Genomic DNA, 20,966 nt, shown 5'->3' with positions numbered 1-20,966 from the left:
TAGTAGTTCAGATCGCTTCCCTCCATCAGATCACGGCCCCTCTCTGAATGCAGAGAGATTTCGGCTAAGAGAGTTAGGAGTAAAATAAATGAACAACATGTCAGATAAAAGAGGTCTCATACCATGGCCATAGAAACAGAGCACATTTAAGTCCCGCCCCCACCGCTGATTGTTTTCCCCTCCGGTGGGCGTGGCTTTCAGAGTATGACGATGTTGTGCTCTGTCTCCATAGCAAATACTTCTTTCTAATTGGCTGGCAGGTTTTAGAGGATTTGTTGGAGTTTTTTTAAATCATACATTGTTTTAGTGAACAGTTATATTCCTCTTCTGTATAAATGGGCAAGGTAAATGAAACTGTTAACCATAGCATTACAATGGAACATGAAATCCTCATACACAATGATACAAGATTTTGTACGTAACTATGATATTATTTTCCTAAACTACATCTTTTTGTTTTTCTTACAGCCACCGTGAATATCCTGGCCAGTGACGACGGACACGGTGTCATTTCCTTTAACACCAGCAAGCATTTCTTACTGAAGGAGCCCACGTCTGTGTCTGGGCTGAGTGAGAGTGTGGCCACCCTGTACGTGGTTCGGAACCCTGAGAAAGGCACATTTGGCACCGTAACTGTTCAGTTTACCATTACTGACGCCAACGGCAGTCTAGCAGAGGGCGATTTGAGGCCAGCACAGGGGTTTGTGGTGCTAGAGGACGGAGTCCGATTTAAGGTGAGGGAAAGTAGATTTTTTTTACCGGCTTTACAGAAATTCAACAACTCATACAGTACATGACCAAACCTGTATATTGTATAATATTTCAGATGCTAGAGATCTGGGCAGTACTGGATGCTGAGCCTGAAGCCAATGAAACCTTCACAGTGACCCTGTCCAGCCCAACAGGAGGCGCACGGATGGGTGACCAACTGCGAACTCTCATCACCGTCCTGGAGAACTTGGCTCCTTCTGGCTTGTTTCGCATCGTACCTACTATCAACAGGTTCTCAATATTCATTCAACCTTTATTTATACTCGAGAGATCATCAAAGGGATGGTTCGGAGTAGTTTCACCCTAGGGTCCTTTGCACCATGACCTCGAGCCAAACACCGTCTACAAACTACAACACCGAAAACAGATACAACAAAAATATTTATTAATTTAACTTGTTTTTTAAAAGTAAGTGCTGTAGTACAACTAGCAGGAGACAAGTTATAATTGAGGTAAGTTTGGAGACACTACCTTATTTAATCATTAAATTAATAAATATTTTTGTTGTATCTCTTTTCGGTGTTGTAGTTTGTAGATGGTCCGTACTGCCTGTAGCGGTAGCAGCAGAGAGTAGAAGCCGTCAGGCAAGTGTTATTTAAATAAACTCCTTGTATACTTACAAACTTTCCAATGCCTCATTTTATGAGTACAGAACCTATTTGTACTACGGTAGAAGTTTGGTACCATTCCGGGCATTATTAGTGGGGTAATTTACGAGATACACCTTTGGTTCTATTTAGCGCCTGCGCTAAGCCAGTCAGCTGATAGCACTAACTCGCCCAATGTTAGACCAAGGGAAAAAAGCTTCTGGGGGGGTGTTTGGCTCGAGGTCATGGTGCAAAGGACCCTAGGGTGAAATTACTCCAAACCATCCTTTTAAGGGGCGACCCTCATTTACAACGACATCGAGTCAATACAGTTGTACCAAAGGATCTGAAACTTAAAATATCATATACACTTGCTCTAAACATGGTTTCCCCTACCATTATAAGGCTTAGTCACAGCACCCAAGCCATTTTGGGCACTACCTAAGCCGAATGAATGTAAAATCAATGTGTGCATCCAAACTAACTAAATTACTTTGTAGTTGGTCCCCAGTGTACTTCTTTAACACGGTTTCTCTTTAAGCTTTTGTAGACACAGATATGGTAATAATAATGGTCCATAATGATGAGAAGTTGCATATTTATTTCATTGAAAAATATCACTTTTTATAAGAGGGGGACCCCTAAATCCCACGCCAAAGACGTGCAGTTAAGCGTGATTTATGGTCCTGCGGAGGCTCCACGCAGAGCTTTCGCCGTAGCCTACGTAAGTGGCCTGAAGTTTATACTTGTGCGTTGGTGTGTGTGTCGATCTCAGCAGGGCCGACGTGTGTGTGTGTGTGTGTGTGTGTGTGTGTGTGTGTGTGTGTGTGTGTGTGTGGTGGAGCGAGTGAGAAAGTGACAGTGATCCGCTTCGGAGCGACTACCGACTCTAGAGTCATAGTGAGAGAAACAAAGTGTCTCCCCTGTTCTTTCTGACCACGGTGGGAAATCTGGAGCAGGAGAAGTTAACCCTCTCCTTGATTTCATGTTGTTTATGGAGAAGGAGAACCAGGAAATGAGTCGGGGGAAATGCAACGCTACCAAGCCACGGCCAAACGACGTGTAGTTACATTTTTCGAGAGGTGCATGTCAGGCTACAGCGTAGGGTCCGGCGTAGGGTCCGTGTCTCCACGTACCAACGTATGTAGCCACGGTGTAGAAGATTTAACGCAGAATAATAAATCACGCTTTAGTCTTCCACAAACCTAGGGAAAACACTGGATATAATGTCATCCGACATGTAGCTGTAAAAATGTGAAAACTTAGTCATATTCAATGTGTGTTTTCTGTACAGAACTAACACAGAAGTGGTTGCTGATGAAGGCAGAGCAGTCTTCCTCACCGTGTCTCGCAGTAATGGTCTGGAGTCAGCTGTCAGTGTGGAATGGGAGACCCAGTCTAAAACAGCTACTGCCTCTGGTGAGACCAATAAATATATATCATGTGTATATGTCATAAACACTCCTCTTTTCTTTTAATGTTTCTTAAATCCCCCTTTACGTCCAATAAGCAATGCAATTATGATTCCTTTCTTTTTTTTTTCTTCAAGAGGGTCACCTTCCAGTGATGGGGGTGTACCAGAGCTTTGAGGGCAAGCCAACCTCTTCTTGGTGCTCTCTTCCCAAGGGGCCTTCCTTCCTGGCTGTGAGGCTGGATAGGAGGCCCATTGTTGGATCCTCCAACACCTTGGCCACTCTTTATCAGTGGCAGGGTGCTTTTGTGCCTGTAAAGGTAGGCCAACAACAGCACTGTCCCTCAACAAGCACATGAAGTACCTACTGTAAACACACATACTTGAGAGTAAGAATCTGTATGAATTGAATGATCAGTGAACCCCAAGCTAATTTATGTAAATGACATTGTTAGCGTACATCTCTCTCTCTCTCTCTCTCTCTCTCTCTCTCTCTCTCTCTTTTGGTGATCACAGTCTGTTAGGATTCAGGACCCAAGCTCTTGTGTGGGGTTTGCAATGAATGGCTCTACCTACGTAGTCATTACACACAGTGGCCCCCCCTTCTCCCCTGCTGCCAACCTCAGCATCTTCAAAGTGCAGATGGACCTCAACATCACATTGGTAAGTACAAACCCAATCGTGGTACAACATTACAATCACACTTTGTACTTAACTTTAACACTGTAGTATTGTCTTGCAGTATTGGCCTTTTTTTGTTATTGTTAAGCAGTTATACTGTATATATTTGTTTATTTATTTTATTGTTTCTTTTACATTTATTGTTTGTTTCCTTTATGTATGCACCATCCACCAAGGGAGATTCCTTGTAAGAGTTACTTACTTGGTAATAAATCCTTTTCTGATTCATTCTGACGTCTTTAGGAACAAACCGTAGGTGTTGAAGCTCTGGATGTGAAACACTTCTCTACTGATGGCAGAGATTATCTTATAGCATCAAGCCAGGTGAGGCTGTTTAGACAGATCTTTAATCGTTTTCAGTTACGTCATTAAACGCATCATCCGATCCTCCTCGTTGGAGGAACTCAATGTTTTGTTATTCTGTTTCTTTCACGCTACAGATTTTTGTTTGGACTGGGCGCTCCTTCGCCCTCCACCAGACTCTTGACTTCGAAAAGGGCATCCTCAGTGTAACTCCGTTCGCTCGTGCAGCTGTTCCCCACCTGTTAGCGTGCATAGACAGACAGAATGTCAGCTGCCTTCTGCTTCAATGGACCAATGGAAGATTTCAGAATCCACAGCCTGTCCAACTCACCGGCAGAGCCATTCGGGTGGAGACTATCAACACGAGAGCGGAGGACACTCTCCTGTTGGTTGTTATCGAAGGTAACCTGTCTTGCTTTGACGTCATATAATATAAATGTATGCTCTTATGTTTATTTTTCACATGTAAATACCTACTGTCAATCTCTTTGTTTTTGAACGTATGTCTTAAACAAATTCAGTAAATGTAAGATGTATGAGCCAGTTTTTTTGTTGTTGAAAGGACTGTGGTGGATAAATTACATTTAAAAGTGGCTTAAAATTGGAGGCAAGTGCACTTAGTCTACAGTATGCTCACATGATGGTTTTTGCAATAATGAGATGCTATTTTCTGTGGTTGTACTCTCAGTGTACCTGTAGTGGATTTCACGGCGGTTAGATGTTATTTTGGATTGCACAAACAAATCCGTGATACTTTAGAAGGCACACAGAAACAATCAGTCCGCGACAGACAAAATTCACAACGCAGGCCAGATCATATATTTATACTACGCTCTGTATATTTTGATGAGAGATAATCCCTCTGAGTCTGCAAAAGTGGTGAGTTTTCCTCGATTCAGACCTGTTGTGGGTTTACGGGAAAGGCCTCAGTGTGGAGCAGAGCAGAGCCACAGCGAGACTCAGAGGTTGTAATTTTTTCAGTCTTGGGTGTGTCTGTCAAAGCAGTCCTTCACTTTACACAAACGTGCTATTACAGCATGCTTACAAAGAATGTAAATCAGTGTGTGTTTCTGTGCATTCCTGTGTCTTTCTCCAGGTCTCTCTCCATCCTGCGAGGTGTTCCAGTGGCGCTCAGGGCAGCCTTCACCACAGCTTTATCAGTCCATTCCTCACCCAGGCCTCACCTCTGTTCACCCCTTCACTGCTGCTTCTGGGATCAGTAAGCACAAATGTCCTAAACTGTTTTGTTTGTAAAGGTAGCTTTTGTCCTTTCTTATTCAGTTGCATTTGTACTTTTAAAATCTAGTGAACGCTTGTACCTGCAAAATGGGGTTTCTCAGGAGGGTGGCTGGCATCTCCCTTCGAGATAGGGTGAGAAGCTCATAGTCCGTCCCATTTACCTCGGAACTCGGAAGCCGGAGCTAGGAACGACGTCACACCCGAGTTGAATGCGTTCCATTTACAAGTCGGATTTCCATTGTGGGGTTAGCTCTAGCCAGGTTAGCCATTGTTAGCAATACCAGTAGATAACAACGCATTACGCAGTTCTTTGTGCATACAGACACTATAGCAACATGTCCACAGATAGAAGTTGGACAGGACTGTGTGTACGAATGACTTAGTGAGACACAAATAAGACACAAGTGCTAATAACTGTATGTTACTACAGCTTTCACTACTGTCGATGCACGGGGCAGCCATTTTGGATTTTGAGCTCGGGGTACTGCGAGGTTGTTCGACTTCCCAACTCGGAAATCCGAGTTCAGGGGGCTTGTTTCCGACTTTGACCTCGGAAAATCCAACCTCCGATTACAAATGAAAAAGTTATCCGTGAGAAACTCTGAAGTAGAGCCGCTGCTCCTTTGTGTTGAAACAAGCCAGCTGAGGTGGTTCGGGCATCTGGTAAGGATGCCCCCTGGGCGCCTCCCCAGGGAGGTGTTCCAGCCACGTCCAGCTGGGAGGAGGCATCGGGGAACACCCAACACTAGGTGGAGGGATTATAGCTGCATCTTATTACCCTTATTTGATAGCTCCTCAGCTGAACCGGGAGTTGTTCTGTCCCTCCTCGGTGAAGGCCGTCTCAAAGCTCTTATTTCTGCCCCGAGGAGCGAGCATCGGGGAGGGATCACGGAGGAGCTATAGGCGAGGATACAGGCTGCCTTGCCTGAAGCCGTGCAGCTGAAGGAGTTTCTAACTCCCCCCCATACAGCTGACAAATTCATGTGACGCTTCAGAGGAAAGGACGTCTCATCCCTCTAAAACCCATTTGCTCTACACCTCTTTCCTCCCATGCGTGTCCCTCCCGTGCTTCCTCAGTGGGAGGGACTAAGACGTGAGGAAGGGAGGCAAGTGGAGGAGTCGAGGAGGAAATTTAACGGTTATGAGATGCAACCTTTATCTCTACCCTGGCCTGGGAACGCCTCGGGATCCCCCAGTCAGAGCTGGTTAAAGTTAGCCTGGTCCTACCAGACTCTGGTACATTTCATTTGTACAGAGAGTCTGGCCACTCTCCATTGACAAGTGTTAACTTCCTTGAAGACGGGTACTCTGTTGAAGTTTAAAACTATTGGATCTGCCCAGAGCCACTCTGGTAGCCTGGCTCCGCCCTCCTACGTACTGTCTGATAGGACCAGGCTAACAAGAGGGGAGACAACAACAACTATCGGCTTACCATCGCTAGCGTTAGCCTTAGTCAACTCCTTCACCACTAACGGAGCGAGCTGACCCTGGATAGCAGTTGGAGAACTTCAATTAACCAGAAACCCTGATTAGATATATTTCTTCCTCATAGGTTATGTCCTGCTAGCTGGAAGAAATGGCTCATCACTCTACTCCTGGAGGTCTGATGTCAACCTGCTCGCCATGATCCTGAGGGCCCGTCCAGCCATTAGCTTCCTGTCTCTCGTGGTCCCGTCCCTCAACACCACCAAAACCCTCTTGGCTTCTACTGAGGAGAATAGCTCAACTATTTATGAACTCACTTCTGTCTCCAATCAATCTGATTTCATACCCAGGTACCCACATGTGTTTTTACAGTATATAGGCTATTTTTTCCCCCAGAAAACCAAACCATGAAAGTTAAATAATGCATGTTGTGTTTTCTTTATTTCCCCTAAATTTCAGTTTTGGGCAGTTGCACTTTGCACCAGGTGACAGCCAGTTTGAAATAGCAGTGAACATATTAGATGATGACATTCCTGAGGAGCAGGAGCACTTCCAGGTCAGCCTGAAGAATCCAAAGGGCGGGGCTGAGATTGGATTTGGTGGTCAGGTGACTGTCATTGTCCCAACCAACGATGATGCCCATGGAGTCATCGGCTTTGCTCAGGTAAGCAGATAAACATTTTGATATTAGGCAGCTTATGCATCTGTCATGTTAAGTAGTCGTCATGTTGCCATTTTGTTAAACCTCAATGCACTTAGACCATATCAGAATAATCTCAAGGGGTATTTTTTATTACCACAAGCTATTGCAATATGGAAATATATATTGTCATTGCCTCTCTGCAGAATTCTCTATCTGTGGAGGTAGAGGAGCTGGAGCAAAATAATCAGATTTCTCTCAGTGTGGAGAGGAAAAGAGGGACTTTTGGCAGACTGACTGTTCACTGGGCTGCCAATGGCAGTCTGGCAGACATTTTCCCCACTTCAGGAGTGGTGAGTGAGCCTTACCCTCCTATCATACTTTAGACACATTACTGTATGCAATAAACATGTTTGAAAATGAAATGCTTACCAAAATAAATAATTGCAAAATTATAATAGAGTTGTTCCGATAGTATCTGAAATGCCTCCGATACTGCCTAAGATGCTGGTATCGGCGAGTATGCGAGTCTATGCACCAATGCTACGTAATTTATCCATGAAGAAAATCTACTTTAAAGGTCCAATGTGTAGGAATCTCTCCCATCTAGCATTGAGATCATATATCGCAATCAACTCTCTCGCACCACGCAGTTCAAAGTACGTATTACATCTATGGTAGCCTTCATGCTTCAAAAAGCCAGTCTCTTGCTCTTTTCAATATCCTTTTAATTTTTCTGGGCGAAGAAGAAGACTTTCAAGATGGCGTATGAATATGGAGCGTCTACCCCAGTTCATGCAAATGCAAATGTAAAATTTCAAGCCAAAAGGAATACTTGGAATTGATGGTGGTGGTAAATATTCATAAAAAAGGACAAGATTGTGAACGGGCAACACAGATTTTGATAATGAACAACTAAACACGTTACACACTGGACCTTTAACATAGTTTATTTGTTATTTTTCTGTAGTGACTGACTGCCAAACAAGATAATACAGAAAGTAATTAAAAAAAAATCGGTGTATCGCTAAGGAAAAAATGGTATTGCAACATCTCTGAATTATAATGTATCAATGTCACAAATTTGTGGAAGCAACATAAAATTTTTGCGGAAGCAAGTTACATTTTGTTTTGATATCGTAGGTAGCGTTTTCAGAGGGCCAGTCGGTGGCCATCATCTCACTGACTGTGATAGCGGATGGCGTCCCAGAGCTGAGAGAGAGCGTCACCATCGCCCTCATGGATGTCACCACCGTGGGGCTGCAGGACCTTCGACAGGCTGCAGTCATTGACAAGCAGCGGGCACAAGCTCTACTCACCATCCTACCAAATGGTTCTCCCTACGGGGTGATTGGATGGCATCTGGACTCCCAGTTTACACTAACACAAGAACCACAGAGTAAGAGTGGGATTTATGTCGCAAGAAATAAATAAATGAGCGATGTGTGTTTTTAATGCAACACAGTGCAGAGGAGTCTTATTTACTCTAATTAGTTTATTATTATGTCTAACCTTTTCAAATGTATCCCTCAATTTTGGGTTTCTCTTTGTTCCAGAAACAGGTGCTGTAAGTTGTTTGCTGACTACCAATCATTCTTTTTTTAAGATTATTTTTTGGGCATTTCCGCCTTTAATGGATAGGAAAGTTGTGAAAGGGGGAGAGAGAGGGGGGAGACATGCATGTCGGACTCGAACCCTGGACCTTCTACGTCGAGGCATAAACCTCTGCCTATGTGCGCCTGCTCTACCAACTGAGCTATCCTGGCCACATCATTCTTTTTTTTTTTGGATGAGGTTTTCTAAGTAGCTATTACAGTAATCACACTTTGAGATTTACTGTAAAAGAGATCTGCAGTGATTTCCAGGATGTGAAGTAATTTAGAATTTGTCTTAATCTGTGTATTGGACGCCAGCCCAAAAAGTATTAAAAAGTATTAGAGTAACATACCTTCATACTGTCCTTCAAATATTATTTAACTTAACTTTATGGGATTTTTACTGATTTAGAATATTATTGCCATCTTCCGTGACATGACAGGTCTGGGAAATATGATTTATATGCTGTGTTTTAACATTGGTTTATGTAATTGCCCTTTTCTCCCGACCCACAGGGGTTCCAGTCAATGTGACTCTCTCTATAGTGAGGGAGCAGGGCTCTGCAGGTGAGGTGGAAATCCATTACCAGACCAGGCCGGCCCTGTACCTGCCCCCACCCAACCAGGCTACTGCAGGACAGGACTACACCCCCAGAGACAACACCATCGTCATGATAAACGGTGCTACAGTGGCCCTTGTCACTGTTACAATCCTACCGGTAAGGAGAGAGTGCTGAATAATAGAGACGTTTATTAAATATACTTGAGTAAAGAAGAATATATTAGGAATAGCACTAATGTTAGGAACTGAACCAAAAAGCAATGCATTTACTAGCTTGCAATTTCAACTTATATATGATTTAAGGGATAACTTTAAAATCCATAACCTTCTCTTTACTCGCTGTCTTGTCAGCTGCTTATTGTTCGCATTCTTCTAAAATATTAGAAACACTAAAGCAAAGTGTCAGCGAGTTTCACTCGGATATTCTGTCTAATAGACCAGCGACCATTTGATTCCAATGTTTGGTGCACTTGACAAAGTGCAGCGTGAGCGCTAAATGAACATGTGAAAAATGCAACAATGTTACAACTACAAACCCGAATCTCAGCGAGTCTACAGAATTAAAGGTGCGAACCACAGACTGTTAAACGTCAAAAGGTGTGAACGTGCCCTTAGACTCCAGAATCACTTCGTATTGTGTTAAGGTGAAAATGAAAGATCATCTTCAGTTCAATGAAAAAAGGTAAATATGTGAAACATTTGCGGTCAGGTTTTCACAGTAGATGTGTGTTTTATTGAACCCATTTAAAAAGACAAATGCACAGGTAAGAGATTTATTTAAAAAAATATATTTTAATAATTGAAATGTGGCAGTAAAACCGGATCACCCGGAATACACCAACACTAATTTAAAATTTTAACCTGCAAGTTTTTGAAAAGTGGCAGGTAACCGGATCACCCAGTTTTGGAGGGGGGGGGGGAGTGGACCGGATCACCCAGTTTTTGGAGGGAGTGGACCGGATCACCCAGTTTTGGAGGGGGGGGGGGGAAGTGGAGGAGAGAAAGGTTGATGATGTTAATCCTCTCTCTTCTCCTGCTCCTCTTCCGTCGCTCTCGCCTCCTTTTCTTTCTTCTGTCTTTTCAATCCCTCCTTCTCTCTCTTCACCTGCTCCTTCCTCCCTTTCTTGACTTTTTTCTCCATCTCCTCTTTTTCCTTCTTCTGTCTTTTCAATTCTTCCTTCTCTTGCTTCCTATTTTCCTCCTTCTGTTTATTCTCTCGCTCCTCCTTCTCTTTCCTCTCCTTTTTCACCCTCTTTTCTGCCGCCTTCTTGGCCTTCTTTTCCTCCTTTTTCATTCTGGCCTTCTCCTTGTCAGTTTTTTGAGCCAGCTCCTGCAGGCTAAGAAGATTGACCTGAAGTTCAGAGTTTTGCGCTTTTAGGAGCTTGATTTCGTTCTCTATTTGGCTCTCTTTGTTAATCCACTCATTCTCCATCCTTCTGCTCATCTTTTCAAACTCTTGGAGGCAGTGGTTTTGTACCTGAAGAGCAGAGATTTTCTCTTTTAAGAGCTTGATTTCGTTCTCTATTTGGCTCTCTTTGTTGTTCCACTCCATCTCTCTGCTCTCTCTTTCCAGCTCATGCCGTTTCTCAAAGCTCTCCTCTTTAGCAGCGAGCTCACACGTCATTTGGTCTTCCAGAGTGGCGAGTTTTGTTTCAAACTCTGCCTCCCTCTGGATGATCTGCCTTTCCTTCTCCATGAGCTTGGCTTCGCTCTCCAAATACTTTACTTCTAGAGCTGTCTTTTCCTCCGTTATTATGTTGATCAGGTCATCCTTTTCTTGGACGATATGTCTCCACTTCCTGTCATTGTCCTCTGCCAGAGTTTGGAGCTTTGCGACCTTGTCCATCAAATTCTGGTTTGATAATATACCATTAATCTTCTTCTCCTGGGTCTCTCTGTTCCTCTCTTGCTCTTGTTTCAAGAGCCCGACGACCCGGTTGAACTCACCACTCCAGTGGAGTTTGGCTGACAGGGAGCTGTTCTTCTGTGCCTTCAAGCTTTCTCGGAGAGAGTGAATCTCTTCATTTCTCTCCTTCACCTTGATTTTACTCTCCTTTTCGGCATTTTTTCTTATGGTTCTCTCTGAACGTAGAGCCGTCAGGATTTTCTTTTTTTCTTCCTCAAGGCCAGCATTTTGGGAGATCAGCTGGTTGATTAGTTCTTCAGTTTCCAGTTGGTCTTTTTTCAGGTCCTTGAGCTGTACGCTGGGAGTTGGGCAGACGACTGTCGCCGGCATTGTTGCCATGATCGCTGAACAAAAGTATTTGTTGCGATAGCGGAGTATTGCAGTGTAGAGTAGTATTGCTCTATCGTTGTAGTACGGTAGTATTTTGAACTGTGTCACACAAAGAGATGCGTTGTTACTGAGTTCAGACTGTTAACTGCCTGTAAGCGCCCAGGGTTGTATTCTAAACAGAACCATAGAATTCCATCAAAGGTTTAGAATGGGTCACACTGTGTGATGTCAAACTGCATGACACGTTCCAGAATGTGATGACCATAGATCATATACAGAACATGTTTCTTATCAACTCAATTCAAGGGGCTTTATTGGCATGAATGTTTCAATAACAATGTTGCCAAAGCATCAGACAAAACACAATAAACAGTTATACTGTATGTACATTAACACAATATTAGGATGGGTTTATATCATTTTATAAATCTTATTTGTATGGTTATTAAGCAATATGAAACAAAAAGTATATTCTAATAAAAATGTAAAGACAGTAAAATTTGACATTAGACATAAATATGTACAGATATTTAAAACTGGGATCTTTGTGTGTGTATATCTATGGTGACATGACTTCTCCAGACTGAAAAAACAGCAAAATAGAAGTATATAACCCAACATGGCATTTGATATGAAGTTCACTTAGGGTTATTAAACACAACAATGCATTTATTTTACAGTAAAAACTATGAATAAAGTCCTATAGACCTTTTCAATTGAATTCCGTTGCAAGGCAACAGTCTGTGCCCTTGTTGTCATAAAAAAACTACCTTTTTTCAGTGGTGGAAGAAGTATTCAGATCCTTTAATTGAGTAAAAGTACTAGTACCACACTGTAAAAATACTCTGTTACATGTAAAATTCCTGCATTGGAAATGTTACTTAAGTAAAAGTATGTGACTATCATCAGGAAAATGTACTTAAAGTATCAAAAGTAAATTTACTCAATGCAGAAACGATCAAAACAGTTCTGTCAATCAACTAAGTGTTTAATTGGCTAATCATTTCAGATGTACTTGTAGGCCTATATATTGTTGGGTAGTTTAAGGTATTATAAAACATACTATTTTAGTATTAGTATTATAAACTACGTCCACTTTCCCTTTTATCTTTTAGTTGTTCTTCGTTTAATTTCCTTCTTTCCTGTGATGGTCCAGCCCAGGTATCAGCCATAACTACAGCAGATAACTTCTAAAATAACATTAAAATACAATTAGGCCTATATAAAGAAACCTCCTGCTTACTTTTGACCCATCAGAATGTGTTACTGTAGCGCCATCTACCTGCCATAAATCATTCTGTGACTTTGCGGGAAAAATCGGACCTGGGCAGATTCCTTACTAAAAACTATATAAAAATAGTGTACTTTTCACTGTTATAGTCTCGTTTGCTGTAACAGGTCATTTAAGACCATTGTATGAAAAATTATAGATCTTTAGAAACATAAAAAAGTTACATATAGTCACATACATAGTTACATTACACCACTGCTTCTCTTACCTGTCTTCTCTCATTCTTTCTCACCCTTGCAGTATAAATTACGAATACATTTGTAAGATAGAGCGAGAACATCTAAGATTTTTTTTTTCCATTATTAAGTGTATATGTCCATGTGTGTGTTTCTAAGGATGACATCCCAGAGCTGGCAGAGAGTTTCCTGGTAAATATCACCAGTGTGCAGCTAATTCAAGGTTCAGCGGGAGCGGGGCAGCCCAGTGTGAAGAGGCCGGGTATGGAAGTAGCAGAGGTCACCATCCAGGAGAATGATGACCCTCGAGGCATTCTGCAGTTCAATGTTTCTAAGGTGAGCACATGGCTCTGTGATATAGCGATGCAATCTTAAGGGTGATATAAGAATTTATGTATTTTGAATGCAGTTTGCAAACCTCTGGCTTGGTACCTAGAGAGCTTTATTTTAAATAACTTTCAACTGATGCAATAGTGACAAAAAAACTAAACAGATATTTAACTTACAATAATATTAAACCCTAATAATTTCTAAATATCTGCTATATAGGACATCACTGGAAGCGTGCTGGCATTTGAGATACCACCACCAAACAACATCCTCCTTCTGTCAGTTGTGCGACTCGCTGGTACAACTGGAAGACTGGTCATCTACTGGGAGGCTCAGCCAATCACTGCTGAGCTTAACGATTTCAGCCCTACATCTGGGAACATCACCTTTCAAGATGGGCAGGTGAATGGATAAATTGTCCTTATTTGAAATAGGCCTGCATGATTTGAGAAAAATATCTAATGGGGATTATTTTGACTGATTGATTTTTCATTGAAAAATATTAAAATTAAGTATGCAGTCACGGAAGGCTTGTATCATGCCAACAGCTTTGTTGTCGTTACTTAGAATTGCTCATGAGGGTGGCAGAAACGACGCACTATACAGTAGCTTTAACCTGCCTTTTATATTACATCAAGCCATGATGTGAAGCTGTCCACAGGTTATTGCATACAGCTTCCAGAGTGTTAGCTTGTGTTTTTGCCATCCTTATTTTTAGAAAGAAGCCACGATTGCCATCACCATCTTGGATGACAAACTGGTAGAGACTTCGGAGACGTTCAGAGTGAATTTACTGCGTGTGATTGGCGGTGCTCGACTGGGAGAAGAGGCCTCTGTAACTATCAGCATTCCACCCAACGACTCACCTCTCGGACAATTTGGATTTCAGAAACTGGAGGTGAGTCTAAATGACTTACTGTATACTTATGAGGACATTTTCTCCATCAACAGTTCATTGAGTGGCGACCCTCATTTACAATGAAAGAAAGGAAAAAAAAAGAAGAAAAAAAACACAGAGAAGAAGGAATACCATCATAAAAATAATAGAAAGCCACTAAAACTTTCTGATTTGGAAAAAAAAAAACGGATAGATGAATTAGGATGATTAGGATGTAGAAGAAAAAACAGTTATGAAAAGCAATTACAAGTAGATGAAGCGATACCAGGAAGTATTACGTCTTTCTTGGAAGACGTGAAATTTTTTCTTGGAAGAAAGACATTATCTGTCAGCTGCAGTGGGTAGAATGCAAAAAAAACAACACCAGGATTTGGAAAAGAGTGAGACCTCTTTCTGCAGCGCTCCCTCTCCCATCTTTGTCGCACGGGCAATGCATGCAGAACAGCCAATAGGAATCCTATTGACCATCTGAAATGACCTGTGATTGACCAAATTCTCCTGTGACGGCTAGATTTTCAAAAGCCCGACTACAGCCAAGGGGAGGTGCAGACATCTAGATTCTCTCATACCACTTGAATTACAATATGATGAAAAACTATTATGAAATTTTTGCCCAACAATGCCAAAAATAAACTACCTACCACAGCTTTTAAACAAACTTACCTAACATATGCATACTAAACACCCTCTGAAAGTGATCCTCAACTTATTCATAACTGCATATTCTACAGAGTAGGATTCATTTTTTTTAATTTGTTTAACTTTTTCAATATCACAAATAGTCATCTTACTCAATCCCCTCTTAGATTGCTGTCAGCGAGCCAGAGTTTGTGGATGATCCTGCTGCTATGGCAACACTAGCAGTGCTGCGCAGTGCGGGCGGCGAGGGGGCAGTGACATTGCTGTGGCAGCTGGAGGACCAAGCTAAAGATGACCTCTCACCTTTCAATGGAACTCTTGTCTTCACCGGGGTACAGTATAAAAGGGGTGGTGTTACAGTCCCACCACATATTGTAATAATAATATTGAGCAATACTAAGTTTTTTGGGTTTTTTTTTATCTTGATGTGCTGCAAAGTTAGCCTGACAAGCCAGACATCAAGATGTTGGGTCTGAGAACTCACCATTGACAGGGCTCAATCCGAGGGGCGAGATAAACAGTCGTTTTTCCAGTTCCCTCTGCACTCATAGCCAACCAGAGCAACGCACTCCGAACACATCTTCCTTTTTTAAAAATGACTTCAGTGCTTAACTCTCTTAAGTATTCGAGAGTCACGGCTAAAGCTGATTCCAAAGACCGCTGTTCACCAGCAGCAGCAGCCATCTTCTTTGTTTTCAAGTAGCAGGGAATTCACGCGGAACCGTCGCAACTCTGCCGTCCTTATTTTAAGCCCGCGTACCGACTCTATACACGATGTGATTGGCCTGACCAGAATTTGGTTTTTCCATCTTGCAAGCCAGCAGAGAGTTGCTAGACTGACCCTGGCTGCAAATTACATTTGCTGCCGCTAGGGTGCGTCTAGATTTCTAGGCTACTGCAAAGTATGATGCTTTTCTGATTGTATTTGATCTTCAATCTCCTTGAACTGTCTTTTATTTCTTTTAAAGTGCTCATATTATTCTTTTTGGCTTTTTCCCTTTCCTTTCTTGTGTTATATATCTTTTTTGTGCACGTTATAGGTTAACAAAGTGAAAAAGCCCAAAGTCCACCCCAAAGGGACTTACAACTTACAACTTCTCCAACAGAAAACACTGTTCACAAACTGCTCCAAACAGCTCTATTGTAGTCCAGCCTTTACTTCAGAGACAAATGTGGTCACTTTGTAACACACGTTATAATGCTCGCCTAGCTGCTAGCGTGGCACGCCCTCATACTCTGCTTCTGACTGGCTAGTAGTCCTTACCTAGCTACTGAGCATGTGCGACTCCCAACAAAGATGGAACAGAAGTGAGATGTCTCACTCTGTAGCTAAAACAGAGAGCTCAACACACAGGGTGAAAAGAGGAGCTGCAGCAATGTGCAGTACAACAAATATATGGTGTTCTCTGAAAATTAAACCTCACCTCACCTGGTAGAGCGCGCACCCATATACAGAGGCTCAGTCCTCAACGCAGCGGTCGCAGGTTCGGTTCCAACCTGCGGCCCTTTGCTGCATGTCATTCCCTCTCTCTCCCCTTTAATGTCTAAGCTGTCCTATCAAATAAAGGTCTACAAATGACACACACACACAAAAAATGTTTTTCACTATTCTTACCTACACTGTACCGGTTTTTTGTTTTTACAGGTTACCTGATGTTTTTATGACTGGTCGGTTTTATTTTGCTGTCGTGGGAAGCACTTTGTAATGTGGATTTTGAAGAAGTGCTCTATCAATAAAGATTATTATTATAATATTATTTTTATTCATGACGTCTGCTATGCTTTTCATACTTTCCAGACTGACTCTATGAAGACGTTTGTGATTAGAGCCCTCGCTGACACTGCACTGGAAGGAGATGAGCATTTCACTGTCCGGCTGTTTCCTGCTGGGAGTGGTGCTGTCATCGACCCCTTAAAAGGTCAGTATATAAAAGAAAACCTCACACATCCAGTGCATCAGTTGATTGAAACAAATGTACAGTATTTAATTCAATTCAATTCAATTCAATTTTATTTATAGTATCAAATCATAACAAGAGTTATCTCGAGACACTTTACAGATAGAGTAGGTCTAGACCACACTCTATAAAGCCCCAACAATTCCAATAGTTCCCCCAAGAGCAAGCATTAGCAGTGGCTATTGCGACAGTGGCGAGTAAAAACTCCCTTTTAAGAAGAAACCTCGGCAGACCCAGACTCTTGGTGGGCGGTGTCTGACGGTTGGGGTTATGACGGTACGGGATGTAGCGTGGCACAGCAGAGCATGGGTGGACGCGGCAGGATGCAGCAGGACATTGCAGGGAATCGCAGAGCGTAGCAGGGTGTAGCAGGTCCATAGCGACAGCTGCACCCAAGACCCAGATCTTGGTGTTACCCTAGACCTAGGCGATGTTCTGGGCGAAGAAGAAACATAAGGACTCCGGGGAGTACACTCCCCAGAGCTAGGTTAGTAAGAAGCACTTCTGGGACAGGATGTGCATAAAAGGAAACAAAAGAAAAGAGCGTGTCATAAGAAGGAAGGAACTTCCTCGGCAGTCTAGAATTATAATAGCATAACTAGGAGAGGCACTATATTATTGATTATATATTTACAGGATTTTCTTTCATTGATGCAATGATCATATACCCTGGTCTCTCCATGTACCCCTCTAGGCATGGCCACCATCACTATCCAGGCAGACAAGGCCGCCTTGGGGATTATTGGAATACAAGAGTCCTCCAGAAATATCCTCATTGGAGAACCTCAGGCAGATTACAATGGGAGTGCGGTGGTCAGGTGAGATAAACATCAAACTGTATCCCTAACCTGGGAAGACAAACAATTCAATTTCAATTCAATTTTATTTATAGTATCAAATCATAACAGGAGTTATCTCAAGACACGTTACAGATCAGTAGGTCTAGACCACACTCTATAATTTACAAAGACCCAACAATTCTAGTAATTCCCCCAAGAGCAAGCATTTAGTGTGACAGTGGTGAGGAAAAACTCCCTTTTAGGAAGAAACCTCAGCAGACCCAGGCTCTTGGTAGGTGGTGTCTGACGGTGCCGGTTGGAGGTCTGATGAACAATGGCAATAATAGTCACAATAAAGATAATGGAACAATGACCAGAAATAGTAGTTGTAGTAGTTCATGTCATAGCAGGGCACTGCAGGGCGTTACAGGACGTAGCAGGGCACAGCAGAGCATAGCAGGGCGTAGCAGAGAGAGCTTTACAGTAAATATCACTGCCTCCATTTAATAACATAGACTATAAAAAACAGTGGACATAGCAGCAGTGACGTCACCCATTGGTTTGTGGACCTTATGACTAACCTTGTGTGTGATTTGTCGTTTTGAACATAATGAAGGTATTGTATTGAATATAATGAATGTATAACGGTTTTGGCCATTTAAAATAAATGATATACATAATTTACAAAATTCATCAATCATACTGTATTGAAGAAGACTTCAAACTAGGTATCGAGGCCATAAACACATTATGTAAGTGTTTACTGAGGTAATAAATCAAGTGAGAAGTAGGCTCATTTTCTTGTAGACTTCTTTTTGCAAGCAGTGGAGTCGCCCCCTGCTGGAAATTAGATAGAATTTAAGGTACTTCAGCATTGGCTTCACTTTTTAGACCCTGAAGCTTTGTCCATTATTTTTTACAGTCCGTTTAATAATCAAAAATGTAATTTGAAAATCCTTGTGTATAATTGTGTGTAACCCCCAGCCTTGTGCGAGGGCCAGGTGTGTTTGGAGAGATCAACGTGTACTGGAACATCACTCCAGCTGTGGTCTCTGAGTTTGAAGCAGTCTCTGGAACTGTGACAATGAGAGACAGACAGTCTGTGGCCGCCATTATTCTGAAGGTACTGAATAACATAGTTTGTAGAGTTCACAGACAAATCCAGATATTGTATGAATCAATGCACTGCAAAATACACATATGCAGACCAAAAATGCATTATAATAAAGTCTTCCTATGGGCTTTCCATAAAAAACTGTCCCTGTCGTATCTTTCATGATGGCAGGCCCTGGATGATGATCTTCCTGAAGAGCGCCGTGAGTACCAGCTTACTCTGACCTCCGCCTCCTCTGGACTGGAAATCAGTCCCATAGCCAAGCATGCCAAGATTATCATGGTAGCCAGCGACAACCCCTATGGCCTGTTCTCCTTCACCCAGAACCAGATCATGGCGTCGGAGGAGGAGGGAATGGTGAGCTCAACAAAATGTCAATTTTATTTGTATAGCCCCTTTCATTACACGTAAACCAAAAGTGTGATACATTAAGAACAGCATACACATTAAAACAAAGCATGAATAGAAATAGGAATACGCACCAGACAATCAACAAAAACTAGCAAGACATACAAATGCGACCATACAAATTCACACACACACACACACACACACACACACACACACACACACACACACACTGTATTAAACAAATGTGGCAGCTATATGATGGAGGAGCCTCAACAAAGGAGGTCGTGTATGCAAACTGTATCCATGTCCGTCACCTTCCACTTTCTTTGTGTTGGCGTTCTAAACTCTGGTGGATTTCTGAGGACTATGGTTAACTGCTCCTCAGATCTCTGCAGGGTAAATCCAGACAGCTAGCTAGACTATCTGTCCAATCTGAGTTTTCTGTTGCACGACTAAAACAACCTTTGAACGCACACGTTCCACCAAAACAAGTTCCTTCCCGAGGCTATTTTGCAGCAGCACCGTGGCTCTGTCCGGCGCTTAGCACCGCCCAAGACACTTGTGATCGGTTTGAAGAAATGCCAATAAACCAGAACACGTTTTTCTCCCATCCCGAAATGTTGTGTGGACTAGCCAGACCCTCCTCCGCAGCGCTGTGGAGGAAGGTCTGGCAATGCGAGACTACTGCAAACCTAACCCATATGAGTTTTTTTCTCTTTTACCGCCGCAGGTTAATGTGACAGTTAATCGCTCCTTGGGCAGTCTGGGCAGTGTGTGGGTGACCTATCAGACCTCAGGCAACACAGCGGTCAGTGGAGTGGACTTTACTCCAGCTTCAGGACGACTACTCTTTACCCCAGGCCAGACCTCACAAAAAGTCACGCTGCATATCCAGGATGACAGTCTTCCAGAGGGTCCGGAGATGTTCTTCCTCAACATCACTACAGTGGAGCTAGTCAATGCCAGGTAAATAATAGTCTTTATTGTCATTGTACACGTACAACGAAATTGGATGCAGTCCTTTCAGTGTAAACATCAGCAAAAAGTGCAAAACAGGTGAATACATGTAAATAACTATAAAAGAGAGTCTAAAAGTCACTATAAAAACAAATAAAAGACACAGAAGATGGTAAAAAAAATGAAGTAAAGACACAAAAACACAAACGTACCATACATAAAAGACATTCACAGCACAATTCATCCTTAATACTCAGGTAGCATTAAGTGCAGTTATGGCTTTTGGATAACAACTGTTCCTGAGTCTTTTTGTCTGTGTTTTAATTGTCCTGAAATGTCTGCCCGAGTGCAGTAGTTCAAACAAAATACAAGGTAATTTAATAAATTGGAGTAGATTAACAAGTTTTGTTGGTTGGAATGTGTATAATAGCTTTAACTGGTGGCGAGTTATTGTTCAAAAAAAGGACGTAGCAATCGAGGCTGGATTAGTAATAGTCATTCATAAAATAGGCATCACAGAGGCTCCATTTAGTCAAAATACTGTGTTGATGGGATTTCATGTCAGTGACTGTTCATTCTGTGTCTCCCTCTGGTGGTCAGTGCTGTGGACTACACCGTGAGGGAGTCGGGTCTCCGGCCGGACCAGCCTCCAGCTGTGGGCAACATCTCTTCTCTTGCTGTGGTCATACTGAAGAATGACAATGCTGAGGGCATCGTGGAGTTCAGGCAGGATTATGTCAACATTACAGGTAAGAGTCAAAACAAGGGCAATTTGAAATATATTTTGTGAAATGTGATTTGTTCAAACGCACAAATAGAATTAGAAACAGACACCATTTGATATAAAGATGTTAAAGGAACACGCTGACTTATTAGGACTTTAGCTTATTCACCATAACCCCCAGAGTTAGATAAGTCCATACATATCCTTCTCATCTCTGTGCGTGTCGTAACTCTGTCTGAAGCACCCACCGCTAGCCTAGCTTAGCACAGATCCTGGAGGTAACCGGCTCCATCTAGCCT

General features: G+C 42.4%; 2 protein-coding genes and 1 long non-coding RNA gene across 7 annotated transcripts in view; 1 reads left to right on the top strand and 2 right to left on the bottom strand.

The window, feature by feature from the left end:
• The window catches only part of adgrv1 (adhesion G protein-coupled receptor V1), a 170,583-nt gene that overhangs the window by 62,679 nt on the left and 86,938 nt on the right, over positions 1-20,966 (top strand). For 3 of the 5 annotated variants that reach the window (XM_031305029.2, XM_031305027.2, XM_035996728.1), the window contains 23 exons: positions 469-734; positions 827-1,002; positions 2,653-2,777; positions 2,908-3,089; positions 3,286-3,432; positions 3,694-3,774; positions 3,891-4,155; positions 4,850-4,972; positions 6,545-6,767; positions 6,877-7,081; positions 7,264-7,414; positions 8,205-8,456; positions 9,169-9,371; positions 13,077-13,253; positions 13,467-13,649; positions 13,966-14,145; positions 14,952-15,116; positions 16,583-16,703; positions 17,437-17,560; positions 18,506-18,644; positions 18,807-18,992; positions 19,717-19,952; positions 20,544-20,692. In XM_031305029.2, coding sequence (XP_031160889.2) covers positions 469-734; positions 827-1,002; positions 2,653-2,777; positions 2,908-3,089; positions 3,286-3,432; positions 3,694-3,774; positions 3,891-4,155; positions 4,850-4,972; positions 6,545-6,767; positions 6,877-7,081; positions 7,264-7,414; positions 8,205-8,456; positions 9,169-9,371; positions 13,077-13,253; positions 13,467-13,649; positions 13,966-14,145; positions 14,952-15,116; positions 16,583-16,703; positions 17,437-17,560; positions 18,506-18,644; positions 18,807-18,992; positions 19,717-19,952; positions 20,544-20,692 — 4,059 coding nt within the window. Of the gene's footprint in view, positions 1-468; positions 735-826; positions 1,003-2,652; positions 2,778-2,907; positions 3,090-3,285; positions 3,433-3,693; positions 3,775-3,890; positions 4,156-4,849; positions 4,973-6,544; positions 6,768-6,876; positions 7,082-7,263; positions 7,415-8,200; positions 8,457-9,168; positions 9,372-13,076; positions 13,254-13,466; positions 13,650-13,965; positions 14,146-14,951; positions 15,117-16,582; positions 16,704-17,436; positions 17,561-18,505; positions 18,645-18,806; positions 18,993-19,716; positions 19,953-20,543; positions 20,693-20,966 lie in introns of all 5 variants that reach the window. The other 2 variants (XM_035996730.1, XM_031305028.2) reach the window with 1 other exon arrangement.
• Positions 167-20,790, bottom strand: LOC116053936. Its single transcript, XR_004105960.1, has 4 exons — positions 20,778-20,790; positions 15,385-15,396; positions 799-803; positions 167-238 (listed from the first exon to the last, which is right to left on the bottom strand). It is a non-coding gene; the product is annotated as an uncharacterized LOC116053936 (long non-coding RNA).
• Positions 10,183-11,614, bottom strand: LOC118494141 (calponin homology domain-containing protein DDB_G0272472-like). Its single transcript, XM_035996756.1, has one exon. It carries the CDS (start codon positions 11,457-11,459, stop codon positions 10,230-10,232), a length of 1,230 nt encoding a protein of 409 aa, XP_035852649.1. The 5' UTR covers positions 11,460-11,614; the 3' UTR covers positions 10,183-10,229.

The sequence above is a fragment of the Sander lucioperca genome, chromosome 2 (assembly GCF_008315115.2).
Source record: "Sander lucioperca isolate FBNREF2018 chromosome 2, SLUC_FBN_1.2, whole genome shotgun sequence".
Classification (NCBI taxonomy): Eukaryota; Metazoa; Chordata; class Actinopteri; order Perciformes; family Percidae; genus Sander; species Sander lucioperca.
This window is presented reverse-complemented; position numbering and strand designations above follow the sequence as displayed.

Excerpts from the sequence above, each read along its gene's own strand:
- LOC118494141 (XM_035996756.1), bottom strand. The coding sequence starts at position 11,459 with ATGGCAACAATGCCGGCGACAGTCGTCTGCCCAACTCCCAGCGTACAG.